The sequence below is a fragment of the Mesoplodon mirus genome (genome assembly GCF_964341445.2).
Source record: "Mesoplodon mirus genome assembly, chromosome: 14".
NCBI classification, from domain to species: Eukaryota; Metazoa; Chordata; class Mammalia; order Artiodactyla; family Ziphiidae; genus Mesoplodon; species Mesoplodon mirus.
The window spans coordinates 17,799,236-17,826,064 of record NC_138990.1 but is presented as its reverse complement, the minus strand read 5'-3'; the positions used below and the strand labels follow the sequence as shown (position 1 = coordinate 17,826,064).

At 42.4% G+C, this 26,829-nt stretch overlaps 1 protein-coding gene across 1 annotated transcript in view; it reads left to right on the top strand.

Annotated features, from left to right (window-relative positions):
- Positions 1–26,829, top strand: part of AFF3 (ALF transcription elongation factor 3) — a 553,308-nt gene that overhangs the window by 267,902 nt on the left and 258,577 nt on the right. Inside the window, exon 7 of the mRNA XM_082641946.1 lies at positions 1,325–1,372. Coding sequence (XP_082498072.1) covers positions 1,325–1,372 — 48 coding nt within the window. The remainder of the gene's footprint in view (positions 1–1,324; positions 1,373–26,829) is intronic.

Here is a 26,829-nt window from a genome sequence, read left to right as displayed (position 1 = left end):
GAGCGGGTGGGGGACACACACAGGGGTCTGGGAGTGTGAAAGTACCTTTTCTGGTAGAGCCTTTGTGATACTGAGAAGTCCTGGAGCTGGTTGTGGCGCTCACATTCCTGGGATGGGCAGGAGGTAGGTTCATCCATTCCTTCCTATGCCGCCCACTGGCAGATATTCACACTGAAAGACACAGAGCCCCTAAGTGGGTGGAGTGTCTGTCCTAGAGGGAGGAGAGATCATTCCAGGGTCTGTCTGTGAACTGCAGTTGTGGTTGAGTGTGCTGAAGAAGAAGTAAATGCTGCGTGGATGAGTATTCCAGGGTTAGGGATGCTGCTCTGAGGAAGTCACGGTTGACCTGCCTCTGAAGGATGACTTGGAATGAACCAGGAAAACCAGGAAAAAGGTGCAGATCAGCATTCCTGGGGGAGAGAGAACCGTGAGGGGGAAGGAAAGCAGAGTGGGCTTGGGGAAGACATCGCAAAGAAAGCCTCACGCTGGGAGGTCATGCTGAGTCGTGGTCAATGTCATTGAATGAAAAGGCCAGGGAAGTATTTTGCTGAGACCACAGTAGGCACTTCTACCAGCAAATGCTGCTTTCACGTCCCCACAAAACTTCCTCCTGTGCTCTGGGAGTACATTACCAGCAGTAACCACACAGCCTCTCTGAAACTGAAAATGGTCCCCAGAGTCGACTGTGACCTGAAGCCACCATTCCTCAGAGCCTATACCATCTCCCCAGCACAGGGCGGCGTGGGTTACAGAACCAGTGGCTCTGGAGTGTGACACCCAGCCTACCCTGGGAGTGCTGGGAGAATGTGTCTCCTTTTGGTCTTTTGGGTTTTGGCCCATCACCCGGTAAACCTAGGCTCTGAGGATGGTAGAACTACCAAGAGTTTCACTTGTATTTGGCAGGACCATTGCCTGTATTTGGTGTGGGGACCGGCTCCATCTTTGTGGTGTAGGCCACATTTCCTTCCAACTTTGATGGAACCCAAGGTGAATGGAGCTCCTACCTGCCAAGGCATGTGCTGTACTCCTAGGAGCCTTCCCTGCTTAGAGTTGACGTGGTGGGAGGTCCCAGTGCTGCAACTCTGGGGCGTGCACGATGCTCCCGGCCGCCCTGTCCACGGGGCAGCAGTGGGGAAGGGAGGGTGGTCACTGCCTTGATTGGAGTTGTCTCATTAAGGAAAGGAGCTTATCTGTAAGTCTTACGGCACTTTAGGCAAGGCCCCCTGTCCAAACTCTATTACATTTGGAGGCTTAGGTGTCATTTCTTCTCTGCAACCCTAAGTCTGTTCCATCTGGCTTAATGTTTTTTTCTCTTTGCTTGCAGGAGAGTAGATCTGGAGAAACCAACAGCTGTGTTGAAGAAATAATTCGGGTAAGGATATTCTTTTACAAATCTTACCAACTGGTGGACATAGATTCCAGATAGAGGGAGGTGCAGCCGCAGTGTCAGAGTGAGCCCATGGTTCACGTGTTGTTTGATCTTTACCCTTTCTGAGGGTAATCACCTAAGTTGCCTAAATAATAGTACTTTACAAAACAACTTCTAAAGCTTCCTTTAGAAACCTAGGAGCTACACCTTAATCTGGTCCCTTTGCACAGGCTGAGGTGACACTGTATTAAAGGGATCAGCTGGAAGACAGAGCAACAGAGTTGAGATGAAAAATATGATTGTGTTCAGATTTGCATGCCCCCATTTGTCACCCTGCTATTTAAAAGCATCTTTCAATAGTCTGTGCGTTCCAGTCAGGCAGGGGTTGCCTGGTTATTTTTCTCCCAAACTTAATTAGAATCAGAAGCACTCTGACAAAGAGGTGATGCTCAGTGTTGAAAATCTATTTCTATATTGTTATGCCTGTTATTATTTTGCCTGTTACTCTCTGTAAGCCTGTTCTTTTCATCATCATCGTCTCACGTGCACAGCCTCTGTGAACTAGTTTCATGCGCAGATGCACTTAGGCTGGGCTGTTCTGCCATATTAGTGTTCTCCTGAGTACTCAAACTTATAATCAGGATGTCCTCTTCAACCTATATTTTGTCTTCAATCATATTTTTCATCGGAATAACCTAATAATTTATAGCTGTCAGAAAGCTGATATTACACTGGGCAAACCACCAAGGCAAATCAGACCAGATGGTGTGGCAATTCTCTATAAAGAAAAAGAAAAACTTTATTTTAATATGTTTGTAACTTTTGGGCATCCTACACACTTTTTCTTGAATTGCTAGTGGATTACCGTCATATGGTTATGTGGTTTAACATTTTACATTAAGCATCCAATTGTTTTCAGCGGTAGGATTTTTATTTCTTCCTGGAAAGCATTATTTCATAAATAAATTTTTTCACTCTCAAATTGATTAAACTAATTCATTGAAGTTTGATTTGATGAATTCATAATGATTTTTGTTTTTCTGGCAGAGATTTATATAGAAAGCAGTTGTCAAAGTGTGGCAGCTTCATTTCTGGCATTTAAGTATATGTTGAATAAAATACGTGTTGTATTTTACATCTACAGTATCTGTATCTTGGGGCCTTGTTTCAGGTTAAACACAGATAGTGTAAAATGCAGACGTACCTTTCCTATTTTTCTCTTTTAACATACTTTCATGTTTGGGGTCCCAATGTTCAATGTTCAGGCCATCTCCCTTTGATTGGTTATGGTGTTTATATCTGCAGAATGATAATACCACAACACACCAATCCCCTCTTTGGTTTCTCTGTTTATGTTTAAAAAATCCTGCCCCTTCTCATCCTTTCTTATCTTTCTGAGGATATGGAAGAACTCTGTTGTTTGACCTTTCTGTTCTATATTCTAAGCAGGGCTTGAAGTTTATAAAGAGCTTGAGTATTTCTCATACCAAAATGATATACTTTAGAGAAGCAGTCCACAGCCTTTTCGGCACCAGGGACTGGTTTTGTGGAAGACATTTTTCCACGGGGGTGGGGGCATGGTTTGGGGATGATTCAAGCGCATTATGTTTATCGTGCACTTTATTTCTATTATTATTACATAGTAATATATAATGAAATGATTATACAACTCACCGTAATGCTGACAGGAGGCGGAGCTCGGGCGGTAACGCGCGCGATGGGGAACGGCTGTAAATACAGATCAAGCTTCGCTTGCTCGCCCGCCGCTCACCTCCTGCTGTGCGGCCGGGTTCCTAACAGCCACGGAGCAGTGGCAGTCTGTGGCCCGGGGGTTGGGGACCCCTGCTTTAGATGGTGCAAAATTCACTTCACATAAAACTGAATGCAGTAGTCAAGAGTTTAAAGCATTATTTATTTTTCTCCTAAGAGAGCTGATGAGAGCCTGGCACCCTGGCCCCACTCTCCTACCTCCCCACGATACCGACCCCGAATCCATCACACCACGGGTGCCGCCCCTGCCCGCCTTGAATCAGGCGTGGAACAAGAGGGAAAGCCTGGACCAATGAGAGAGTTGACTTATGTGTCCGTGCAGGGTCAAGGGTAGGGCGATGCTGCCTTCATCGGAAGACAGCGGAGCTCCGAGCTCCACACTTCCCAGAGCTTGTGAGGAGTGTTCCAAAGAGGAGATGGTGTGGACTGGGAGGTGATGGTGGTGCTGGTGCTGTCGCCTGAGCACCTTTCTCCCCCCTCACCTGGCAGGCCGAGGTGTTAGTCGTTGCCCTGACTTCAGGAGCTCCTAGAGGATCACGTCTGTGTTCCCAGGTTTGCCTGGAATGTTTTTCTGGCTGTCACCTGCCTCTCACCCCAGGCAGCCCCAGGATCGTCTTCCCCTCTTATCCTAAGCATCTCCTCTCCTGCGAACACAAGCGCAGGGCGCCTTCTCAGTTACAGCCTGTTGGATTTGTTGTGTCTCTGTCACACATCAGTATTCTTCCCACACGGTGGCCCTAATGTTTGGAATTTAGAATTCACGATTTTGTGGAATTAATAAATAAATGAGTGAACGAGTAAAAGAATCCTCCAAAGGAGAATGATGAGTATCATTGTGATGGCTACCAGATTCCCTTTGCTGTAAATCACAGACAAGATGTATTGGCCTTTTTAATGCTCGGTTCCTGTGAATCATCTCTGTGGAGCCCAGTTTTCCTTACCGGTGTCTCTCCCCTTGGAATCAGCTCAGGTAAACCTGATGTCGTCAGGGTCACCAGAGGTACTTACTACTTGCAGCCATCTCGTTTTAAAAAGGCTCTCTCTTGTTGTGGAGGAAGATCAGGGTCATGAAAAATACCTTAAAAAAATGAAAATGGAGATGGTCATTGGACAAGTGTTTGCATGCCCTTTCCATGTGGGAGGTACTGGAAACAGCGGTGGGTCAGAGAGACGTGACCCCTGGCCCTTTGGGACCCGACAGTGTGCTGGAAGAGATAGATACTAAGTTTTTTTTTTAATCTCATAAGTAAATGTATAATGTGAATTGTGGTAAATGCTCAAGGTTTTATGAGCACTTACTCTAGGGTCCCTTACCGACTTTGGGATCAAGGACTACTTCCCTGAGGAAGCAGCCCTTGAACTAAGAGCTGGAGGGTGAGTAGGAAAGCAACCTAAGGAAAATGGTGAAGCTTCCAAGCAGAGGGAATGAAGAGCTCAGCTTGTTAAAGACCCGGGAAGGAAAGAGAAGGCCCGCGTGGCTGGAGAGCAGGTGGGAAAAGCCAGGCAGGAGCGGCCAGTCGTGCTGTGCTTTCTCAGCCGCATTCGAGAGCCTCTAAGCACAGGGGAACCGGCGAAGGATTGGAGCTGGGAGTGATGTGATCAGATTGGCAGTGTAGATGCACCATTCTGGCTGCTGTGAGGAGTGGCTTGAGGGGAAGAAGGAAGAGGAATGGGAGGCTGATGCAGGTTCCAAGTGAGGGATGCTTGGTGGAGACACGGGAAGATCGAAGGAGATGCTGTGCTGGGTGGGGGAGAAGAGGACATCCTCTGTTAATTTTTAGAGGTGCTGAGTTAGAGGTGCCTTTGTGATGTTCAAGTAGATGAGGAGAATGTAGAGAAACTCAGAACAGAGGTCTGAGCTGCAGGCCAGCATTTTGGATGAATTAGCACATTGGTAGTAAAACCACAGAAATGGGTACATTTGCCTGGAGAGAGACTTGAGGCCGAGAAGCAGTGAGAGCCTAAATTCCACCATTTCAGGGGCAGGGAAGGGAGGAAGAGCCACTGGCAAACGAACATGAGAGGCAGTGACTAGAGAACATTGTGACCGTGAAAAGTCACAGGATTCAAGGAGAGAGAGTTTCCATTCAACAGGGTGCAGAATTTCTGAGAGGACACGAAAAGATGAGGCTCGAAAGCCACCCAATGGATTGGACAACAAGAAGGTCGTTGGTGACCTTATGGAGAGCTGTTCCTGTGGAGGAGAGGGGGCAGGGTCCAGACTGGAGAAAACTGAGAGGACGGAGTCCCCGAGTTTAGAGACCTCTTGTGAGGAAAGGCTGTGGTTTCCGTTCCATTTATTTCCATTCCATTTATTTCCTACACAGTCACGACCACCAACGAGGATAGGCTAACATTTATTGAGCACTTACTATATCTGGGATACTCTTCCAAGCTTCTGGCATGTGTTTTCTCATTGGACCATCACAACTGCCTTCTGTGTAGTTGGGAACTATTATCATCCCCATTTTACAGAGGAAGAAACTGAGGCGAGGGGAGGTTAAACACAGCCAAGGGCACACAGCTACCACATGGTAGAGCTGAGATTTTAACCAGCACCGTCTGGCACCAGCACGCCCTCTCTCTTAACCTGCTGTGCTGTCTTATTAAAGGAAGAAGCCCCCCCGCCAGCTCATTCATGAAACCACTCAGGCATTTTGCTGTGAAAGGGAGGTTTCCCGTTCCCATGTGTGTATGATCTGAAAGTGCCCGATCATGCGTGTATGCACTTGAACTTACGGAGGTTTTATGGCCAACGTCAGCAATCTCACCTTTGAACTTCTTTTTCCTCCCCCCTCTCTTATTTTTGCTGAGGTGACTGTTTTCAAGTCATTTGAATATTACGTTATGTTCTCCAGTATAATTATTTTTTATCGTCACTCAGAGAATTTCAATCCTGGGACCTAGTAAATCTGTGTATTACTGCAAAGTTCATTTAGGAGATGGGCACTAAGGGCTGGGAGCCCTCATCGCTGACATATGTTTGTAACAGACAGTTTTCTGTTACACTGTATTTCATCCCTAAAGGCTCCAGTGCTGTAATACTTAGGTGCTTTTCCTAGCATTATCCATTAACGTAGAATGGCATTAACATTTGTTCAGCAAATAAAATCCATTTACAACTTAATGGGGTTGTGCAGGGCTGGAATCTAGAATGCACAGGTTTTATGCCACACAGCTCTAGATGGCGTTTATTGCCGGGCATTCCTCATAACGTAGGGAGCCTTTGTCATAAGAGACCAGTGTTTTGAGATCTGGTTTGGATTTAAAGGATGAATTTAGAGACAATCTCAGTGCAACGTCTGAGCAGATTATCTTCTTGGTTTTCATCTTTACTCACTAATTTAATTCCAATTTCCTGTGAAATATTCATGGTGAATATTTACCTAGAGTTGCCTTTCTGTTGATATGAAAGGAGTAACTGGTACTTGTTTAAATTCTGGAGACCCAAACCAATTTCCTGACACTATAATTGAACAGATTTCCAGCAGACAGAGGGAACTCCTTTTCCTTGGTTTTCTAGAAACTAAGGAGCCTCCTAGGCAAGATTTCCAGTTGTGATGCTGGGAGATCTGCGAGTGAGGAGAGAGTTGAGGTTACCATCCCATGGAACGCACATCATCATGGCCCCCTCGCGTGTTCAGACCCTGGATGGTGAGCCAAGAGAAACCTTGTGCTTAAATGTCTACATGCTCCGTAACCCACGTGAAAATATATTAGCCACTCGGAGAAAATAGAGAACAAAGGGACAACTTGTTTTAAGTGATCTGTTTGGGTCGTTTGCAGAGCTGGACCTAGGTCAAGTCTCCCGTTTCAGACCAGACAGGCGTTTCCTGCCTCATGTTTGTTTTTTGTTTTTTTTTAAATAAATTATCTCATTTGTTTCAAGTAGTAAAGATTTTATTCATGACAAAATGAAGCCCACAAATGGCAAAATCAATCCGGGTATAGATGTAGAGGAGCCCGTTTATATATCCCATTACTTGTCATAATAAAATCGAATCAAAGCAAAAGTAAACCTGGTGGAGGTCTAGAGAAATTCACCAAGCAAAAGCTACATGTTTTATCCAAGATAACTGAGTCTCACTTGGTAGTGTTTTGTTTTGATTTTTCTTTTTTGCAGTTGGCCACTTGGATGGATAGACAGCAGTAACACAATTTATATCTTATTTTACATCTGTAGGTGCGTTGTTACTAGATGTTATTATATTTGTCCTTTTGGCTGGAACCAAAAGTCCTACTTAAATGACTCCATCTCTCTTCCAGGGGCATCCTGGTGCCTGTAAGGGGTGTGCAGCAGCCTGCTGCTTGTTTCAGGGCCATTTGGCTACACTTTGTAGGCTTTGTGATGACTCTGGAGGTGTCCAGTTTGTAACAGAGGTGGGGCGAGAATACTCTAATTCAGAATCTGTTCCGAGCCCAGAGGCTTTGGGGTGATGGCCAAAGGGACTGTGGAGGTCTGGAAGCTCCCATTGGGAGTGAATGGCTTTGCCTCTCTGTTTTTACCTGTCTCTCCTTCTGATGCACGTGCTTAGACATCACAGAGGCATTTACAGAACCAGGGATGTGGAAGACCAAGGGGATGTTAGCAGCCCAAGCAGCATATATTCTGTGGGAATATACTCTCTGCCCTCATAGTCAAGGGTCAGTTCTGATACCGCAGTCAATATCTTTGCATGGGTGTTTGTCAGTATCTTACTGTGAAGGTGCCGACTGGACGACAGGAGGAGGTCCACACATAGTGTTAACAACAGCTGGATGCCACAGGCCATCATGGAGCTCATGGTGCCCTGTGCCTCCTGCTGTGCCCAGGCTGGGACAAGGGAAGCATGTCAGTAGCCAGACTGCACCATGGGTGGGGTTTCCAGCAAGGTCAAAGGCACACCTTCCCCATTTCTCGTGAAGAAACTTGGAGAACTTCAGCACTACGTTAGAGGACTGAGGCATTAAATATACTTGATTTTAAACGTTTTCTGTTGCTTTAGCCTTGCAAGGTACATCCACCGAGCAAAGAGATAGTGAGACTGGGCTCAAGACACAGTCAGATTCTTGGAGGTCCTCTGCAGAGCCACACGTGCTCTGGCCCCAGTGGTGTTCCAGCCTCATCTCTCACCCCTGCCCACCTCTCACTCTGTACCTGGCTTCTGCAGGAGCGGCACCACAGCTCTCTCCCTCACCTCCGAGCTTCACTCATGCTCTTCCCTAACCCCAGAGCACGCTCTGTCTACCCCTGACCCCGAACACCCGACTGTTTCTTGCTTATCTTCCAAGCCTCACTTAAGATGTCACTCCCTCCAGGAAGCCTTCCTGATTGCCAGAGTCTGAGTTAGATGCTCTTGTTCTATATTCCCCAAGTACCCTTTACTTTTATCATAGCACTTATTGTACTGAGTCATAATTGTCTTTCTTAAGCCCCATTAGGCTCTTACCATCCATCTCCAGGGGCTATCAAACTGCCTGGCATGTAATGGGTGTTTAATTAATGCTGAATAAATGGATGAGGAATAATGAATGAATGCCTTTGACCTTTTGCTCAGTGTCTGTTTTTCCTCTCCACCCTGTTGTCCTTCCAGTCCTCCAACAAAAAAAAAGATTGAGGTGCTGTCCCTCTGAAACATAAGCTCTCCAAGGACGGCCAAGATTGTTGGGTTACCTGGGAGCATTAGAACATTCTACATTTCGCACAAATTCAAGAGAGATGAGAGTTCACCTAATAACTCCTGAGGGTGGAAGTGAAAAGGCATCCCCAGCTACTGCTGATATCCACGCCAGAAAAGCTCAGACCTTTTGTATCTGCCACTTGTAGTCTGATTATCTTTCATGAAACTGAGTTTTCCATTTTGATAGCTAATGAATGTAATGTACAAGTTGAAGAAATCAAGATAATAAATTTGCAGGGATAATTTGGTTAATTACCACATTGCTGCTCGTGTAATCGAGGGAGGGAAGTCAAAGCTACTTCCACTGCTAATATGCTCCATGTAAAGCAGTTCTTGGAACAATTACCCAAAGTTATCAACTCAAGACATACATTTTAAAATTGTACTTATTGTCATGAAAACCACACACGGTATTCTCTTTTTTCAAATGGAGGGTTGTGAAATTACACAGATTTGCTGAAAATTACTATTGTACATATACAGGAAAGTTAAATATAATTTCTAAGATTGAAAATGATAATTTGAGGATTGACAAGATACAGGCCTTGAAAAATTAGAACATCTATCTAGATATTAATTATATCTTTTAAGTAAGACATAATTACCTGTAGTTCTTACACTCATAATTATTTAGATCATTATAATGGAAAAAACTTAGAAACCTGATTATTCTTTTGCCGTTTCATTTATATGCTGTTTTATAAATTCTGATATATTTGGTTTATAGTTATGCAGTTTGTGTGTTTTTAATGTTTGTTGGATGCAATGAGATGTAAGTATTTTAAAAATGTAGGGGTTGAAACTCAGGACGTTTTTCATGACTTTTAGAACATGTGCCCGTATTTATCTACAGGTGGTTTTGTTCTGATTTTGGAAGCTGTCCACACACACAGCCCACAATTTCAGAATGGTAATCCAGTTTTGGCATTCTTTAGGCTCCTAAATTAACTGGTTTTTGCACATGAGGCATTTTGCCATTTGCACATGGCTCCATTCCTGGGCCCACGTGTAGCCCAGAAGTTCTGGAGAATCGCTATGCTTGGCCTGCTTCCTGAACACCTTTAGTTCTGCTGATAAATTAGGAAAAGTACACCTCTTCCTGCCTCTCCAGATACAGTAGTCCTCTTTTATCCGAAGTTGCAGTTACCCATGGCCAACTGAGGTCTGAAAATGTTAAATAGAAAATTCCAGAAATAATTCATAAGTTTTAAATCATATGCTATTCTGAGGCAGGGTGATGAAATCTTGTGCCATCTTGCTCCATCCCACCTGGGAGGAGAACCATCTCTTTGTCCAGCGTAGCCTGTGCATCTCGGTATCTCTCTCGGTACTGTGTTCAAGTGGCTCTTATTTTACTTAATAATGGCCCCAAAGTGCCAGAGTAGTGATGCTGGCAGTTCTGCTATTCTCTGACTGTGCCTAATTCATAAATTAAACTTTATCCTAGGTATGTATAGATAGGAAGAAACAAGGTATGTAGGGTTTGGTGCTACTTGTGGTTTCAGGCACCCACTGGGGGTCTTAGAACATATACCCCATGGATAAGGGGGGATTGCAGTATTGGGCTGGAAAATAATGTCATATCCTGACACTAGCTGATTTATTTCTTACAGCTTCTCCCTCTCTCTTTCCTCCCACTAAAAAGGTGTACCTATTTATGCAAAAGTATATCTTTCTCTCTCCCCTGAATTTCCTAAAAAGTTACAGGCGTTGTAACCCATGGGCAGTTTGCTGTTTATTATTACAACTTTTTCATTACAATGTTTTCATTTTAATGCCTTATTTTTTATTGTAATCCTAAATAATGAGAGGTCTGTGGTTCGGTAGAATTAAAAATACTAAAAATTTTATATTCTCCTTTTTTTTTTAAAGTATTTTTTTATGAACATTGATTAGGCTTCTGAAACGTGATTAAAAATCCTAAGATCAGCATGCTTATTATTGACATATTATGCATTAATTTAAAACTGTATGCCTCAGCTACTAGTAAATATCTTTTTAATAATCTCAAATATAGATTTATTTTTGCATATAAAGTACATATTTTCTAAAAATCACCCTGGGATTCTATATTAATTTAACAGTATCGATATATTTATATCTGCATGCTTACTTTATGAATCATTTTAGCCTCCCCTTCTCTGGCAATAACTTGTGATCTCACAGTATTTTTGGTCAGTTTTTAAACATGTTTTTGAATTCAGTTTAACAGTGTCTCTCTGGGTTGGGGAGAGGGAATGATAGGCTTTTATTTATTTTTCTTATTTTTTTATCTTTTTGAAATTTTGGAAGATATTTTATTTTATATAATTAAAGAGTACTTTTTTGGTAAACATACTATTTTTAATAAAATATAATCTATAAGGGCAAACATGAATCAAGGATATGATAAAATATTGATTAAAATAAATCCTACTGTTTCCTTTGTAGAATATAGATTATTATAAGTGGTTACTTTTTATTTTCCAACTTGGCAACAGTTTAGTACGATAAGCCCAAGAGAAAAGTCAATATATTCAAGATATATTAATATCTGAGTTTGAATACGCAAAGTATTTTTAAAAAGTAATATTATAAAAATGAAAGTCCTTGAGCATATGCTGACAAGACAGGCTTTTAAAAATAGAACCTTTCAAGTTAGCTAAAAATGTTAGTACAGCTTCTGAAAAATGACCAAATCCCCCAAAACCTACCCAGGCTGCTTCTCTGGAAACCAAATGACAGTCTTTTACCCAGCTTCAAACAGGAAAGCCATTTGAAAACTCAGCTGCAGATAAACTAGAGAGAAAGAGAAAAAGGGAGAAAGAAAATCTGGCCACGATGCATGAAGAAGATGGTGTCACGAGAGGTTTCCTCCAGTGAGAGTAAAACCTCCCCTCTGGGCTGCAAAATGAGCATTGATCATTCTGACTTTTTCACTTTCTATTTCCTTGGTTTTTTCAATGAAGTCTCTCACTCAGCCCTCCACCCACAACCCCAACCCCAGACTCTGGAAAGAGGCAAGAAATGAACACTGAGTTCTTTTGGATGCTTGCTGGTTATTGTTGTATAAAATCAGGAGATCACTGTGACATGAATACAGACTCAAGAGCAGATTCCCAACAGGTTCAAAACAGTGTAGATGGTGATGGGGGGAGGGGGGGACTCATGGTAACTGGAGTCATCTAGAAAGATCATCAGCAACCCTTGGATAGTTGAAATGATTAATCACTTCAGCACAAAAGAGCACAAAAGGAGATTTGTTAAGAAGAAGCGGGGGACAGAGTGCTACCTCCAGGGGTGACAGGCCTGTCTGCTTAATAATGTATTTTTAAAGTGTATGCCACATCAAAAGCCAAGCACGTGCAAATGGAGGAAAATGGAAAGAAAAAGCAGTGGGCAGAATACTTAGTGCATTAGAACAAATGTTTCCGAGATCAGATTGGCAATAATTTTGATTGGAGCATTTTTTAAATGCATTCTTATGCCCCACCCAACCCCCACGCCCAAGGTCTTAGCAGCACTGGGAAAACTCACAGTCCCTAGAAGGATGTGTGCTGGACCTTTTATCACTAAAAACGATAAAGAGCCCATCAGAGCAATATTGTGTGATAGCCCCCTTTCTTTGAGGTGCAGGGATCTGAATAGTCTCCTTGGACTAGAGCAAACTCCATGAATTAAAGCAACAGAAGCAATAATGATAGCAATGGCTTAACACGCGTTGGTGGCTTTCTGTGCCCTCGATGTCTGTTATCTCCTTTAATCCTCACTCTAACTCTAGATGATGTCACCCTCATCTTCCAGAGCAGGAAACTGAGATAAGGGGAGGGGAACACACAGTAAATAAGAGACTTGGTTGAGGTTTAAAATCCAGAGTCCGGAGCCTAAAGTTCATAAACCAGATAGAGTGATTTTTTTTAAAAGGCTGAATATTTTCAGTACATAAGACTAGGCAAATTCTTCTTGTGGGGATGCATCAGGACTCTTGTGTTTGTACCACCTCTTTCTCACGGCCTGGAGGATAGGAAAGGATGCTCATGGCTGCAGTTGTTGCTTTAGAAGCCACACAGCGTTTCTGAGGAGTTAGACTGAGCATCGATGCCTGCGGTGTGGCATAAGGGGTGCACAGTGAGCACGCAAGTACCTTTGATAATTCCTTACAAATTGGTCTTGAGCGTGTATTCACGTGTAACCTAGTTACTGGTAGTACATCTTGAAGTGCCAGCTTCTTCTGCACCAGCCTGTGTTTTGCTAGCTTCCATAAAGCTCCATGTTACTGACACCACCTGCTCATATTACCCTTCGTAAGAGCCCCAATAGTCCACACTGTCCTCCTCCCCAGGAGAGGGGTGGGTGGAAATGGAGAGTCAGAGGCACCAAGAGGTCCAGGTGGCCGCAGCCCACACCCCTGACTGCACAGGTGTGAATTTTCACTGCAGCTGGAGTTCTTGCCTCAGACACTCTGTTTGACAACGGCTCTGCCGCTGGCCAGCCTGGTAGCATTGAGTCAATAGAGATTTCAGTACAGTGCACAGTCTGCAAAGAAGAAAGCTATTGTTCTTGTTCATTATTTGATATGGCTGGAACATCTGTTGCCAGATAAATTTGTGGATACAAACATCTTCGTGAGTCAACATGCCTAACCAAATGTTTTCATTCATCAAACGCAGTTCTGGAGGTAAACCAATCTTGCAAATCTGTGATTAAAATCAACCTTTTATTTTGGAACTGATGACTGTTAGCTGCCATTATTCTCATTAGGGTAATCAAGTATTTTCAGACTCGTTGGAGATGAGGTTCACTTAAGGAAATGTCAGTCTGTAAAATCCGGTTGTAGAATATTTGCGAGATTAGCTCTTTATTTCTAAGGAATCATTGTTTTGCTAAAGGACTCCTGCCTACAGGAAAGGATTAACCTAGGATTAATAGCAAATTCCCCTAGATATCTAGAATCTAGATATCTGCTTACAGCTATTTTACAACTTAGCATTACTAGAAAACAAGAGTGTTGGAATCATTTTGAGTTTGATTTGACAAACGATAAAATATAAAGACAATGCTTCCTTGGAATAAAAATGAAAGCCAGTGGGACATTATAAATCACTTTACGAAAATATCATTTTTTTTGTGTACAACTGTTCAGGTGCGCACACTAAGCAAAGCAGCTGCAAAGGGAATAAATGCAGACTACACCCCCTGGTGGAACATTGTTTGTTAGGTGGTTGATGGCGTTTTATCTCTTTAAGTACAGTTGAAGTGCGTATTTAAATTTCTTTGCCTTCTTAATTATTCTAAACTACGTTCATTTATGTCAATTTATGCCTGTTAGTTGCTTTTACAAGTATATGGTTATACCAAGTATGCCTAATTATGAATCAGATTACCCAGGCAAAGTAGTTTTTATAATATATGTTCTAGTCTACTATGTTTCTAAAGATTCCTTTTAAGAGCTCACAAAGGATTAAAAAATATGCATAGCTTCTAACTTATAGGAGTATTTTCACATTGAAATAAACTTGGTAGATTGCTTGGAACAGCTGTCTTGCTTATTGGCAAATGACATAGAACCCTCCTACTTAAATATAAGTCCTTCCCACGTTAAGACTTATCCAACTGAGGAGAGCAGAGTAAGACTCAGAAATCTGCTTGGGCTTGAAAGGACAGTGAATTAAAATAGTGGAAGTCTTCAAAGAGGTAGGTTGAGAAACTCCCCAGCTTCCACATAGAGCCTTAAAAGAAGACACAAGAAAGGAAATGGGTTGATATTCCTATACCATGTATGAAGGATTATATCTTTTCAATATTGTGTTTTTCATTGACATACAGATTTAATTTCAATTAGAATGAGATTGCCTACATTTCTGTATGATTTTGTAGCACCCAGCAGTATTCTCAGTAAGTACTTGAATGATTTATTGAAAATCTAACTTCATGGAAAAACTGACTCATTCAATTTTTAAAGACATCTTTTATATCATTTCAAGTACGGGACTTATTACTTGTTAATTATTTATATTCAACACCTTGAGTTATTACTATAAAAAAGTCAGTGATCCCTAGCATCCAAAAATGAGTAAGAGCTGGAATTTTACATGTAGAAGATTCATGTCTTCGTGGGAACTCAAAGGCATCTAAAATTATAAACTGTTTTTACATCTGTTAGGAATCCACTCTTGAGTGAATTAGGAGTTTATAATGATACCTGTGGTTACTTGAAAATGAAGAATTGGGCATGCATATTCAGCATAGTCAGTAGTGAGTTTTCTTTTTTTTTTTTAATTGGGGTATAGTTGTTTTACAATCTTGTGTTAGTTTCTACTGTCATAGAAACTAACAGTCATATGTATACATATATCCCCTCTTTTTTGATTTCCTTCCCATTTAGGTCACCACAGAGCACTAAGTAGAGTTCCCTGTGCTATACAGCAGCTTCTCATTAGTTATCTATTTTATACATAGTAATATATATATATATATATATATATATATATATATATATATATATATATGTCAATCCCAGTCTCCTTTAACGGATTTTCTTCTCCTCCTGTAGCAGCAGTAACATGTGGTTGACCCAGGCTGGTTGTATGGCTCAAAGGAGATTAAGGATTGCACACAACTTGGTAAAGTGCTATTAAAATCAGCAGTGTTTCAGCTCAGAGCTACAGAAGGCAGAGAGCTGGAGAGAGCACCACTTCCACTCTTACAAGAGGAAAAATAAAAGAGCAAATTAGCTACTTTTATTAAACTTGTGAAAGAACTGAGGTCACAAGGCAAACAACCTGAAATATGAAGGGAGACAGGCACCTTCAGGGAGAGACAGGACTTGAGCATTTGCTTGTAAGGGACACCACCCCAGGCCATGTAAACCATTTAGAAGAAAATTGTATGATTGGCAAAGGTGAACATGGGCTCACAAGAGGGCACCACAAGCACAGGGGAGTTTGCACTCTTTTGCAGGCTTTCCTTCCCCCAGGTGCTCATAGGGAAGACCTGGGAGCAGGCTGGGAAGCCTCACCTGTGGTGTTGGCTAGGGGAAGGGGATTGTAGCCACTGCTGAACCTCCACCCAGACCCATCACTATCTCTCCTACTGATCAGAAACCTTAATCTGCAGGAAGAAGGGCACAAAACTGCAGCCTGAGAGCCCTGGTGGGTCCCCCTATAGCTGGAGGAGAGGAATGGCAACCATCACCCAAACAACGCACATCATTGTCCCCTGTCATTCCTTAATCTTCAGGGGGAAGGGCAACCAGAATGCATCCTCAAGTCCCTGTGGGAAACCCACTGTATCAGCAGAATCTGGTGGGGGGGCAGTTTAGAAAAAACAAAAAGCTCTACCCCTAGGGAAGGGTCAGGAATATGTGCTCCCTAGCATTACATTACATCTGGAGGAAAGCTACACCACCAAGACTCATGTTCACAGTGCCCAGCTAACACCAAGACTTAATCAAAACATCAGAGACCACATTCTTTCCCCAGCTCTCCAACCACTGCACAGACTAGCACTGAGTAAAAAGAACAGTGGGATACAACTGGGAGAGCTATGCAAAGAGAAGACCCAAAGCCAAGTGGGGAGACTCATAGCCCAGCAGAGAGCAAATTCACATCCAGCCCGACCCCTCATTAGATTAACACAAACCTCCACACTGAAGACCTAACAGAAGGAAAGGCATTCTCAACTCCAAGAACAGAACATACTTCCCTCAGAATCTGCTGTCTTATACAACATGTTTGGTGTTCAACAGAAAATTAGGAGACCTATAAAATGGTAAGAAAAAGCACAATCTGAAGGGACAAAGCAGTCATCAGAACCAGACACAGATTTTAGAATTATCAGACACGGAACTTAACTGGCTACAATTAACATATTAATGGCTCTTAAGGAAAAGGCAGACAGCATGCAAGATCACGCCGATAACTTCACTAGGGTGATGGAAACTATAAGAGATGACCACATGAAAAAAATTGATAAATGAAAAAGAGATGAAGAATGTCTGTAATGGGCTCATCAGTAGGCTGGGCACAGTTGAAGAAAGAATCCATGAGCATGAAGATAAGTCAACAGAAATTACTCAAACTGAAAACAAAGAGATAACAGTGTAAAACAACAACAAAAAAAACAGAACAGAGCATCCAAGACTGGTTGGATAATATTAAATGGTCAAGCACATGTAACTGAAATTCCAGAATTAGGAAAAACAAAGAGAACAGGGCAGAAGAAATAATGGCCAAGAATTTTCCAAAATTAGTGACAGACACCAAACCACATATCCCAGAAACTCAAGCTCAGAGAATACTTGGCAAGATAAATACCAACACACACACACATGCACACAATCACACACACACCCTGATGTATATCATATTCAAACTGCTGAAAACCAAAGACAGACAATCTTGAAGTCAACCAGAGAAAAAAAGACACTTTACCAACAGAGGGACCAGGATAAGAATGACAGACTTTTCAGTGGTAGCCGGGCAAGCAATAAGACAACAGAATACATCTTTAAAGTGTGAAACGGGTTGGGGGGGAACCTCAACCCAGAATTCTCAACAAAAATATTCTTCAAAAGCTAAAGAGAAATAGTTTTCCAGGCAAATAAAAACCGTGGGAATTCATTATCAGATCAACCGGAGAAGAAATGGTAAAGGAAGTTCTTTAGGCAGAAGGAGTATGATGTAGTCAAAAACTCAGATCTTCACACACAAAAATAAGAGTATCAGAAATGGAATAGATAAAGTAAAACAGGCCCAAAAGCATGTAGTAAATGCTAAAGCCTGGCCTTACGCCAAGTTCCTTTATTTACTGATTAAAAGGCAACCATTACGTACTATTTAACAGGTAGGGAGTTTGAGCTTGGAAAGATGAAGAAGTTGTGGTGGTTAGGGTTGTACAAGAATGCAAATATACTTAAGGCCACTGAACCACGTACGTAAAAATGGTAAATTTTACATTGTGTGTATTACCTCAGTAAGCAACTGTTATATCCAAGAGGTGCTCCATAGCATGCAAACATACAGCAATGTTTTCCCTTCATTTTCTCTTTTTAAATTTAATTTAATTAATTTATTTATTCTTGGCTGTGTTGGGTCTTTGTCACTGTGCATGGGCTTTCTCCAGTTGCCGCGAGCGGGGGCTGCTCTTCGTTGCGGTGTGCGGGCTTCTCATGGCGATGGCTTCTTGTTGCGGAGCGTGGGCTCTAGGCATGTGGGCTTCAGTAGTTGTGGCTCGCGGGCTCTAGAGTGCGGGCTCCATAGTTGTGGTGCATGGGCTTAGTTGCTCTGCGGCATGTGGGATCTTCCCGGACCAGGGCTCGAACCCGTATCCCCTGCATTGGCAGACAGATTCTTAACCACTGCACCCCCAGGGAAGTCCCTCATTTTCTCTTGAAACCTTTTTCACGAGCTACTTCTCTCCCTGCTGCTGAATGAAATCTCAGTAGCTCCCATGGCTTTTCCAGATACTACTCAACGATTTTAAAGTTCTCTAGTCACTCTTAGTGACAAAATGTTTCACTTCAGTAATTAAAATGCCCAGTCACAAGGCATCATCAAAGTTCTGAACTTCATTTAAAGTTAAAGATTTCTTTCCCCCAACTTGAGTTTCCTACAAGCTGGAATCCTAGGAAGGAATGAGGGGCATAGCTGTTCCTTCTCTATTTCACTGGCTTGTGCTTTTCTTTTTTTCACTTGAGGTTTCTGGTTCCACTAGAGCTAGGGTGACAAAAGAGGGGTGAGGGGCAAAAGAGGTCACACTTGGTGGTCCTTGTGAGCTGGCACTGATGAGCTTTTGGGTTGGTGGGTCTCTCTCTCTCTCTCTCTCTCTCTCTCTCTCTCTCTCTAGGAGAGAAAGAATATTCTTTCTTTCACAGGGTTCTTTAATGGTTCCAAATAGATTTTCCTGACTGTAAACGTCCACCTGTAGCTGCTTTGATGAGGGTGATGCCCCTCTTCCAGTCTAAACGACCTCACTTCTTTGCCTGTTCTTGCCCCAACCTGGCTTCTGCATCCAATGGTATAGTTAGTCTCTGTAGATGGGAGTGGAGTCCATAGCCAACACAGTCTTCTGTGCTGCCACCCTGGCCACTCAAGTCAGCCAACGCCCCTGTGGAGTTTCTCAGGCTTGTGTTAGGTATTCCCAAACTCCCAGAGCAAATATAAAGTCCCCCAAGGGCTGTTGGGGTATGTGTGGGTGTGGGATGGGGGCTGTTTAAAAGCCTTCTTACTTGAGCTTGAGGTGAGGAAAAACCATCTCCCTTCCCCTCCCTCACTTCAGATGGGAGAGGCAAATGTAGCAGTATTACAGCTACTTTCTCCAACGAAATTCTCTTTCGGGGCTTCTGATGAGTGTCGAGCAAAAGGTCATAAAAGGCTTGTTGAGCCCCTGGATGTGAGCTCTGCCCTGCCTAGGTGTGCCTCCCTTTGATTATATGGCATCTGTTGTTCTAAATCAAAAGACAAAGAACAAGTTCCATTGTCACATCCTGTTCAGTAGTACTCAGTTTTAGCATGATCAGGAGGTACATGCTTAAATAGAAGGTACACTTAGTAGAAGGTTTGCCATTTCGTTCTGTGTTACCGTAGTATATACCATCCAGGTTACAAATAAAACTCTTAGAGGAAAACATAGGCAGAACACTCTGTGACATAAATCACAGCAAGATCCTTTTTGATCCACCTCCTAGAGAAATGGAAATAAAAACAAAAATAAACAAATGGGACCTAATGAAATTTAAAAGCTTTTGTACAGCAAAGGAAACCATAAAAAAGACGAAAAGACAGCCCTCAGAATGGGAGGAAATATTTGCAAATGAAGTAACTGACAAAGGATTAATCTCCAAAATATACAAGGAGCTCATGCAGCTCAATATCAAAAAAACAAACAACCCAATCCAAAAATGGGCAGAAGACCTAAATAGACATTTCTCCAACGAAGATATACAGATTGCCAACAAACACATGAAAAGATGCTCAACATCACTAGTCATTAGAGAAATGCAAATCAAAACTACAGTGAGGTATCACCTCGCACCAGTCAGAATGGCCATCATCAAAAAATCTACAAACAATAAATGCTGGAGAAGGTGTGGAGAAAAGGGAACCCTCTTGCACTGTTGGTGGGAATGTAAATTGATATAGCCACTATGGAGAACAGTATGGAGATTCCTTAAAAAATAAAAATAAGACTACCATATGACCTAACAATCCCACTACTGGGCACATACCCTGAGAAAACCATAATTCAAAAAGATAGATGCACCACAATGTTCACTATTTATAATAGCCAGGACATGGAAGCAACCTAAGTGTCCATTGACAGACAAATGGATAAAGAAGATGTGGCACATATATACAATGGAATATTACTCAGCCATAAAAAGAAACGGAATTGAGTTGTTTGTAGTGAGGTGGATGAACCTAGAGTCTGTCATACAGAGTGAAGTAAGTCAGAAAGAGAAAAACAAATACTGTATGCTAACACATATATATGGAATCTAAAAAAAAAAAATGGTTCTGAAGAACGTAGGGGCAGGACAGGAAAAAAGATGCAGACGTAGAGAATGGACTTGAGGACGTGGGGGCGGGAAGGGTAAGCTGGGATGAAGTGAGAGGTTGGCATAGACTTATATATACTACCAAAAGTACAATAGATAGCTAGTGGGAAGCAGCTGCATAGCACAGGGAGATCAGCTCGGTGCTTTGTGACCAGCTAGAGGGGTGGGATAAGGAGGGTGGGACGGAGATGCAAGAGGGAGGGGATATGGGGATATATGTGTGCATATAGCTGATTCACTTTGTTATACAGCAGAAACTAAACACTGTAAAGCAGTTACACTCCAGTAAAGATGTTAATAAATAAATACAAAAACAAAACCAAATAACACAGTTAAGAAAACCTCACATCTCAGAGACAAGGCTTTAGCTGGGTAGAAATAAGAGAGTATGTTTATTTTCCTTTAATTTCCTCACATTCTCCGCTTTCTTAATCCTTTCCTGTTTTCCCTTTGCCTTTTAAAAAATTTTTACAATGAATTTGGCCTCAGACAAGGACTCCCTGAAGTCATGAGCCAACATCTGCATGATGGTCCTACTGCCCAGGCCTTTTTAAATAGCACAGGTCAGAATCTGGTTTCATAACTTCAAGAGGATCAGCCAGAGGACAAAATTCTTATTGAGTCAGTTCTCTTTTAATTTAGTAAATGTTTCTTATCCTGTGTTTCCCAGTACTACTTGAAGAGCTATTTTTAAAAGATCATTTTAGCTTGTGGATAAAAGTAGTACAACAATCTACTTACACAAACAGTATCTTTGTTTAAAATGAGCACATTTCAGTGTGATTGAATTGGGGTTCGAAGTAGTGCAGCTGATCTTTTTTTAAATTTTATTTTATATTGCAGTATAGTTGATTTACAGTGTTGTGTTAGTTTCAGGTGTACAGCAAAGTGATTCAGTTATACATGTACATATATCTATTCTTTTTCAGATTATTTTCCCATATATGTTGTACAAAATATTGAGTCAAGTTCTCTGTGCTATACAGTAGGTCCTTGTTGGTCATATGTTTTATATATGGTAATGTGTATATGTTAATCCCAAACTCCTGATTTATCCTGGGCTGATCTTTAGCGATATCTTGGGGACAACTCCACAGCCCACTTCCCCGCTCCTTTACAAAGCCTGCCAACAACGGCTGTCACTATAGACAGATTAGCATGTACCTAACGGTGTCCTTGAAAAACTTGCTGTTAAGAGCTCTGTTATCACATAGCCTGAAAATGTTAAAGAAGGGAAGCACAGACTTTAAAAAATATATCTTTTTTTATGAGGTCAAACCCTTCATTTTGACACTTAATAAAGAAAATGCCCACGTTGCAAGAAATTGGATAATGAATTGTAAAAAGACATAATCAGCAATGACTAAATAATTAAGGGAATTGAAATGCAGAGTCATTTGGGGATGCATTAATAATAACACGATTTGTTCCATATGCTAAGGAATTCTGTTTTTAGAAAATCAGTCATCACACATGTTCCATGGCAAAAAGGAAAAAAAAATTAATGTTGACTAATAGGAACTGTAATTAGATGTTCTGCTTTTAAACAGCTGAATAAAAGATGAAATCATATAGAAAGTATATTTAGATACAAGTCAGAAAGTAAACTGATTATTATTCATAGGGCTGTTAATAGTAACTCTAATTTATGCATCTAGTGGGAATTGTATTAGGTAATTAAGAAAGGGAGTCACACTAGGCTTCCTTTATGCGTTCACATTCATGTATCTTCTTATACCAGTGAGTCTCGTTTTTCTCATCCTCCAACAACTTAACCATCAGAGTCATGTCTTGTGGTGGCCAGTGAGCATTTGGGGGTTCTGGGGCCTGGCAGGTCTTACCTCCAAGGGGTGCTGCATTGGGACACCGCTCAGTCATCATGTCACCTGAGCCTTTGTCGGGCATCACCAGCAGGCAAGCATGGCTTTTAAGCTTCTGTTAGTTTTTTACCTTCAGAGGTTTCTTTAAAGATCCCTGGAAGGGACTTCCCTGGTGGTGCAGTGGTTAAAAATCCGCCTGCCAGTGCAGGTCACACGTGTTCGAGCCCTGGTCTGGCAAGATCCCACATGTCGCAGAGCAGCTAAGCCCGTGTGCCACAACTACTGAGCCCACGTGCCACAACTCCCGAGCCCGTGTGCCACAACTACTGAAGCCCACGCGCCTAGAGCCCGTGCTCTGCAACAAGAGAAGCCACTGCAGTGAGAAGCCCGCGCACCGCAACGAAGAGTAGCCCCTGTTCACTGCAACTAGAGAAAGCCTGCGCACAGCAACGAAGACCCAACGCAGCCAAAAATAAATTTATTTATTTGTTTATTTATTTATTTTTAAAAATAAAATAAAGATCCCTGGAAAAATGCCTCATTTCTAGTGGCCACTGTAGGTGGCCTCCAAATAGGGAGAGTGGGAGATCGTGGAACGCTGGAGCGGCCACATTTCACAGATGAGCAGCGCATTTCTTTGGTGGGATGCGAGAATCAGTCCCTTTATTTATTTTTTTAAGGTACGACGTCAGAACCGATCTGTGAGATCACGGTTAGAACAGGTTTCTGATCTTGGATTCTCCATGAAAACGATGTGCCTTTTTGGAGAATAAAATAACCCAGAATGGCAAGCGGGAGTGCCAGATTTTAACAGAACTCCTCCACCTCCCTGGTTATCTGTGTTCATGTGTGTGGTTGTTAGTGGGCATAGCAGGCTGAAGCCGTCTTACAGCTGCATTCTCTTACTAACACACAGAACACTGAACCGTAAAGCGACGCTGGCTGTTTAAGCAGCCCTTCCTGTCCTCTTGCTCCATCATTACGTGACTTAGCCCTGGGGTGAGGGGGAGAGAATCTCAGCTCTGTAAGAGGCATGCTTTGTGTTCCTTATAAAGTTTCTGAACAACCCCACCCCTGGGTTTCCTTTCATAGAATACAAGTAGGGTCTCTTAACTGCTTCTTTGGGTGGTAGATGTTGATACGACACATAACATCAGGGTTCTGCATTGTGAGTGGGAGAAAAAACACTGGACTGGAACTCTGCCTACCTGGGTTTGAATCTGCTGTTTCTGTGGCTTTAAAAAAAAAAAAAAAAAAAACTCCCTCTGTGCCTCAGTTTACTCATCTATAAATCAGAAATAACAATACTTTCCTTACCTGTCCTGCGAAGTAGTGATGAGGATCTAATAAGAAATATATATGTCCAAGTGCTTTACAAGCTATAAATCGTGTTATAAATGGCCAGGGTTGTTTCTGATTGTAGTTAATATTTATGTATTACCTTCCTTAGAATACAAAGCTCTCAAAGCGAAAGACAGTCTTATGCAGGTCCCCGGGCTGTACCCATAGAATTCATACCCCATCACTGATAGACAAAAGATGATGATACAAAAAGTTAATTATATGCAGATGCACACTGTAGTTGGCAGAATAATTCCCTCCCCCAAGGATGTCCATGTCCTAATCCCCAGAACGTGTGACTGTGTTAGGTTACATGGCAAAGGGGAATTAAGGGTACAAATGGAATTAGGTTGCTAGGCAGCTGACCTTGGGGGGGCGGGGTGGAGATTATTTTAGACTCTCTGAGTGGGTCCAACATAATTACAAAGGTCCTTATAAATGGAAGAGAGAGGCCAAAGAGAGAGAACCAGAGAGCTGGGGGAATGAGGACTTGCCTGACCTTGCTGGCTTTGAAGTTGGAGGGAGGGGCCGTGAACCAAGAAAAGCTGGGATCCTCTAGAAGCTGGGAGGGGCAAGGAACGGATTCTCCACTGGAGCATCCAGAACAGAACACAGCCCTGCAGACATCTTGATTTTAGCCAATTCTGGACTTCTGAGTTTCTGACGTGTAAGATCATAAATGTGTGTGGTTTTAAGCCACTAAGTTTGAGGTTATTTGTTACAGCAGCAATAAAATAAATAATAAAAACCAACACATTTTGACGAAAGTAGGTAGAGATTTTTCAGATACTGATCTTAAAATACCCCAAGGCCAAGACTGCATATGACCACAATTGCCTGGAGGAAGTAAGAGTCTAATGCTTTTTACTTGAACCTGGTTTGCCCAGGTATTTGGACTAATCCTGTCCTTCGCTTTAGCTTTATTTCCTGGCTTAAGTAAGCAGTAAGTTCATTGCTATGTGCCCTGTGGGTATTCCATAAATACTTCTTGACTGCCTGACAGTGTAAGTGTAATTATTTCCTAGACGAGGAAGGAGGTGAGGTGAGAAAGGCCAGGTAAGAGGAGGGAATTGTCTGGAATTGCACAGTAACCAGAGGACGCCCAGCTGCCTTGGAGTAGTCTTCACCTACCCTTCCCACTAAACAACTCATTCCACTCCAGATTAGCTCCAGGGATAACAGACCTTTTTGCTCATCGTGGGCTTTTTTATAGTTACCAGTACTGAGTCAATCTCCAGAGGACCATGAGTAAAAAATCACTGGTCAATCGGCCTGTTAAGGAAGGCTTGAAATTCATGAGTGCATAAAGTTCATCTTATACATAGTTATTGATCACTTACTATATTCCAGCACAAGTGTTGAAGCTAGCACTGTGAATCAGATTCATTCCCCCAAAGATTTTATGAAACGGAGTGTCCTTTGTCCCACAAGTTGTCCATCAATACCTACTGGAGGTCTCCTGAATAAAATGCCCTGTTCAGCAGAAAATACTTTTTTAATGTAACACATGGCCCTAAACTAAGGAGTTAATGATCCCACATAACAGTGAATAGGAAACTTGCAAAAATCATGGAAGCATGCAGGTTAACAAATGTGCACACAAATATACTGCACTGTGGTGTGAGGCCTATCAGGAAGGTTTGGGTTTTGTTTGTTTGTTTGTTTGTTTGCTTCTTTTGAGGAAATAAGTTCCTCCCTAGCTCCCTAGCTCCCTGGTACTAAGTACTAAGCAATCCCAGAACATTCCCCACAGCTGGACATCAGTCACTGCCAACTGAGGCAAAGGTGCTTGGGGGCTCTGAAGTTAGATCCTGGTTTGAATTCCAGCTTTACGACCGACTAGCTGAGTGATTCTGGGTAAATTACCTAATCTCATTGAGCCTATTTTCTGCTTCTGTTAAATGGACTCAACATCATAGGAGGATGAAAGGAGACAATACATGCAAAGCCCCAGCTCGGGGCAGACCTGTACCCCCTTCCCACCAGCGGGAGCAGCAGCTGCGTTAGGAGTGTGGTTCCAGGTGGTCACTAAGAGCTCGGTACCTCAGGAACTGCCTCTTCTTCTCCACCAGCCCCTCAGGTGAAGCTCTGCTGTCATGTTCCCTTTCTGTCACACCTTCACTCCCATACCCAAGGACAGACCTTGGAACCTCAAAAGTTTTCCCCCTTCCAGAAGCTTCTTTCATATTCCAAAGAAAAATTCTAAAACACATCAAGAAACACCAATACTTCACTTCATTGTCTATTTTCCCTTTAAAACCCACACAAGAGGTCTTCCCTGGTGGTGCAGTGGTTGAGAATCTGCCTGCCAATGCAGGGGACACAGGTTCGAGCCCTGGTCCGGGAAGATCCCACATGCCGTGGAGCAACTAAGCCTGTGCACCACAACTACTGAGCCTGCGAGCCACAACTACTGAGCCCTCATGCCACAACCACTGAAGCCCTTGCTCCACAACAAGAGAAGCCACTGCCATGAGAAGCCCACACACTGCAACGAAGAGCAGCCCCTGCTCGCTGCAACTAGAGAAAGCCCGCATGCAGCAACGAAGACCCAAGCAGCCAAAAATTAAAAAAAAAAAAAAAAAAAACAACCCACAAGACCACGTCTTGCCCTGTTCTCTTACCTTTTATAGGTGAACTCCAGTGTTTTGATTCATTACCTTTGCTATCTGTTGAGTTCTCCGGCCCAGGCAATGAACCCATGAGCTTAAAATGGAAACAGAAAAACTCCTCCCTTTTATGTAGCTGTTCCTTCACCAGTAGTCATTAAGTAAATTCAGTGTTTTAATGTACTACCAAAAACACATGATTGTTTAACAGAGTATATTATGGAAAATCACAGTGTTAATAGTCTCCGTGGTGTTCTAGTTGGGGAAAAGTACATTATAGCCTTGCCAAGGCAGGGGGCTGTTTTTGTATGTGAAAATAAGTTACTGACATTGTATATCTTTTATATCTTGTTGCTAGGCGACATATAAGAATGTGGTTATTGCAAATGTGTCCGCTTTGTTGTTTAAAAAAAAAAACCACTTCTTAATTCTGTTAAATTAGACCCGTTATTGATTCTGTGGTCTTTCCTGAGTTTATTGACTGAGGTTCATCCATTAGCTCGGGGTGGGAGGGGGGAGGGAGAGGCAGGTTTGCGTTTGTAACTAGAACACATACATTAATACTAATCGTTAGCTCTCTTGTTCATCACTCTTTGTTTTCATACAGAGACAGGTAGACTTCTGGTACCCAGGGATGCAGTATTCAAAGAATGGGAGTAAGATGGGGACAGAATCTGCCAGTGAATGAAATAATTACAGATATTTTCTAGAATAAGTTTCCTGT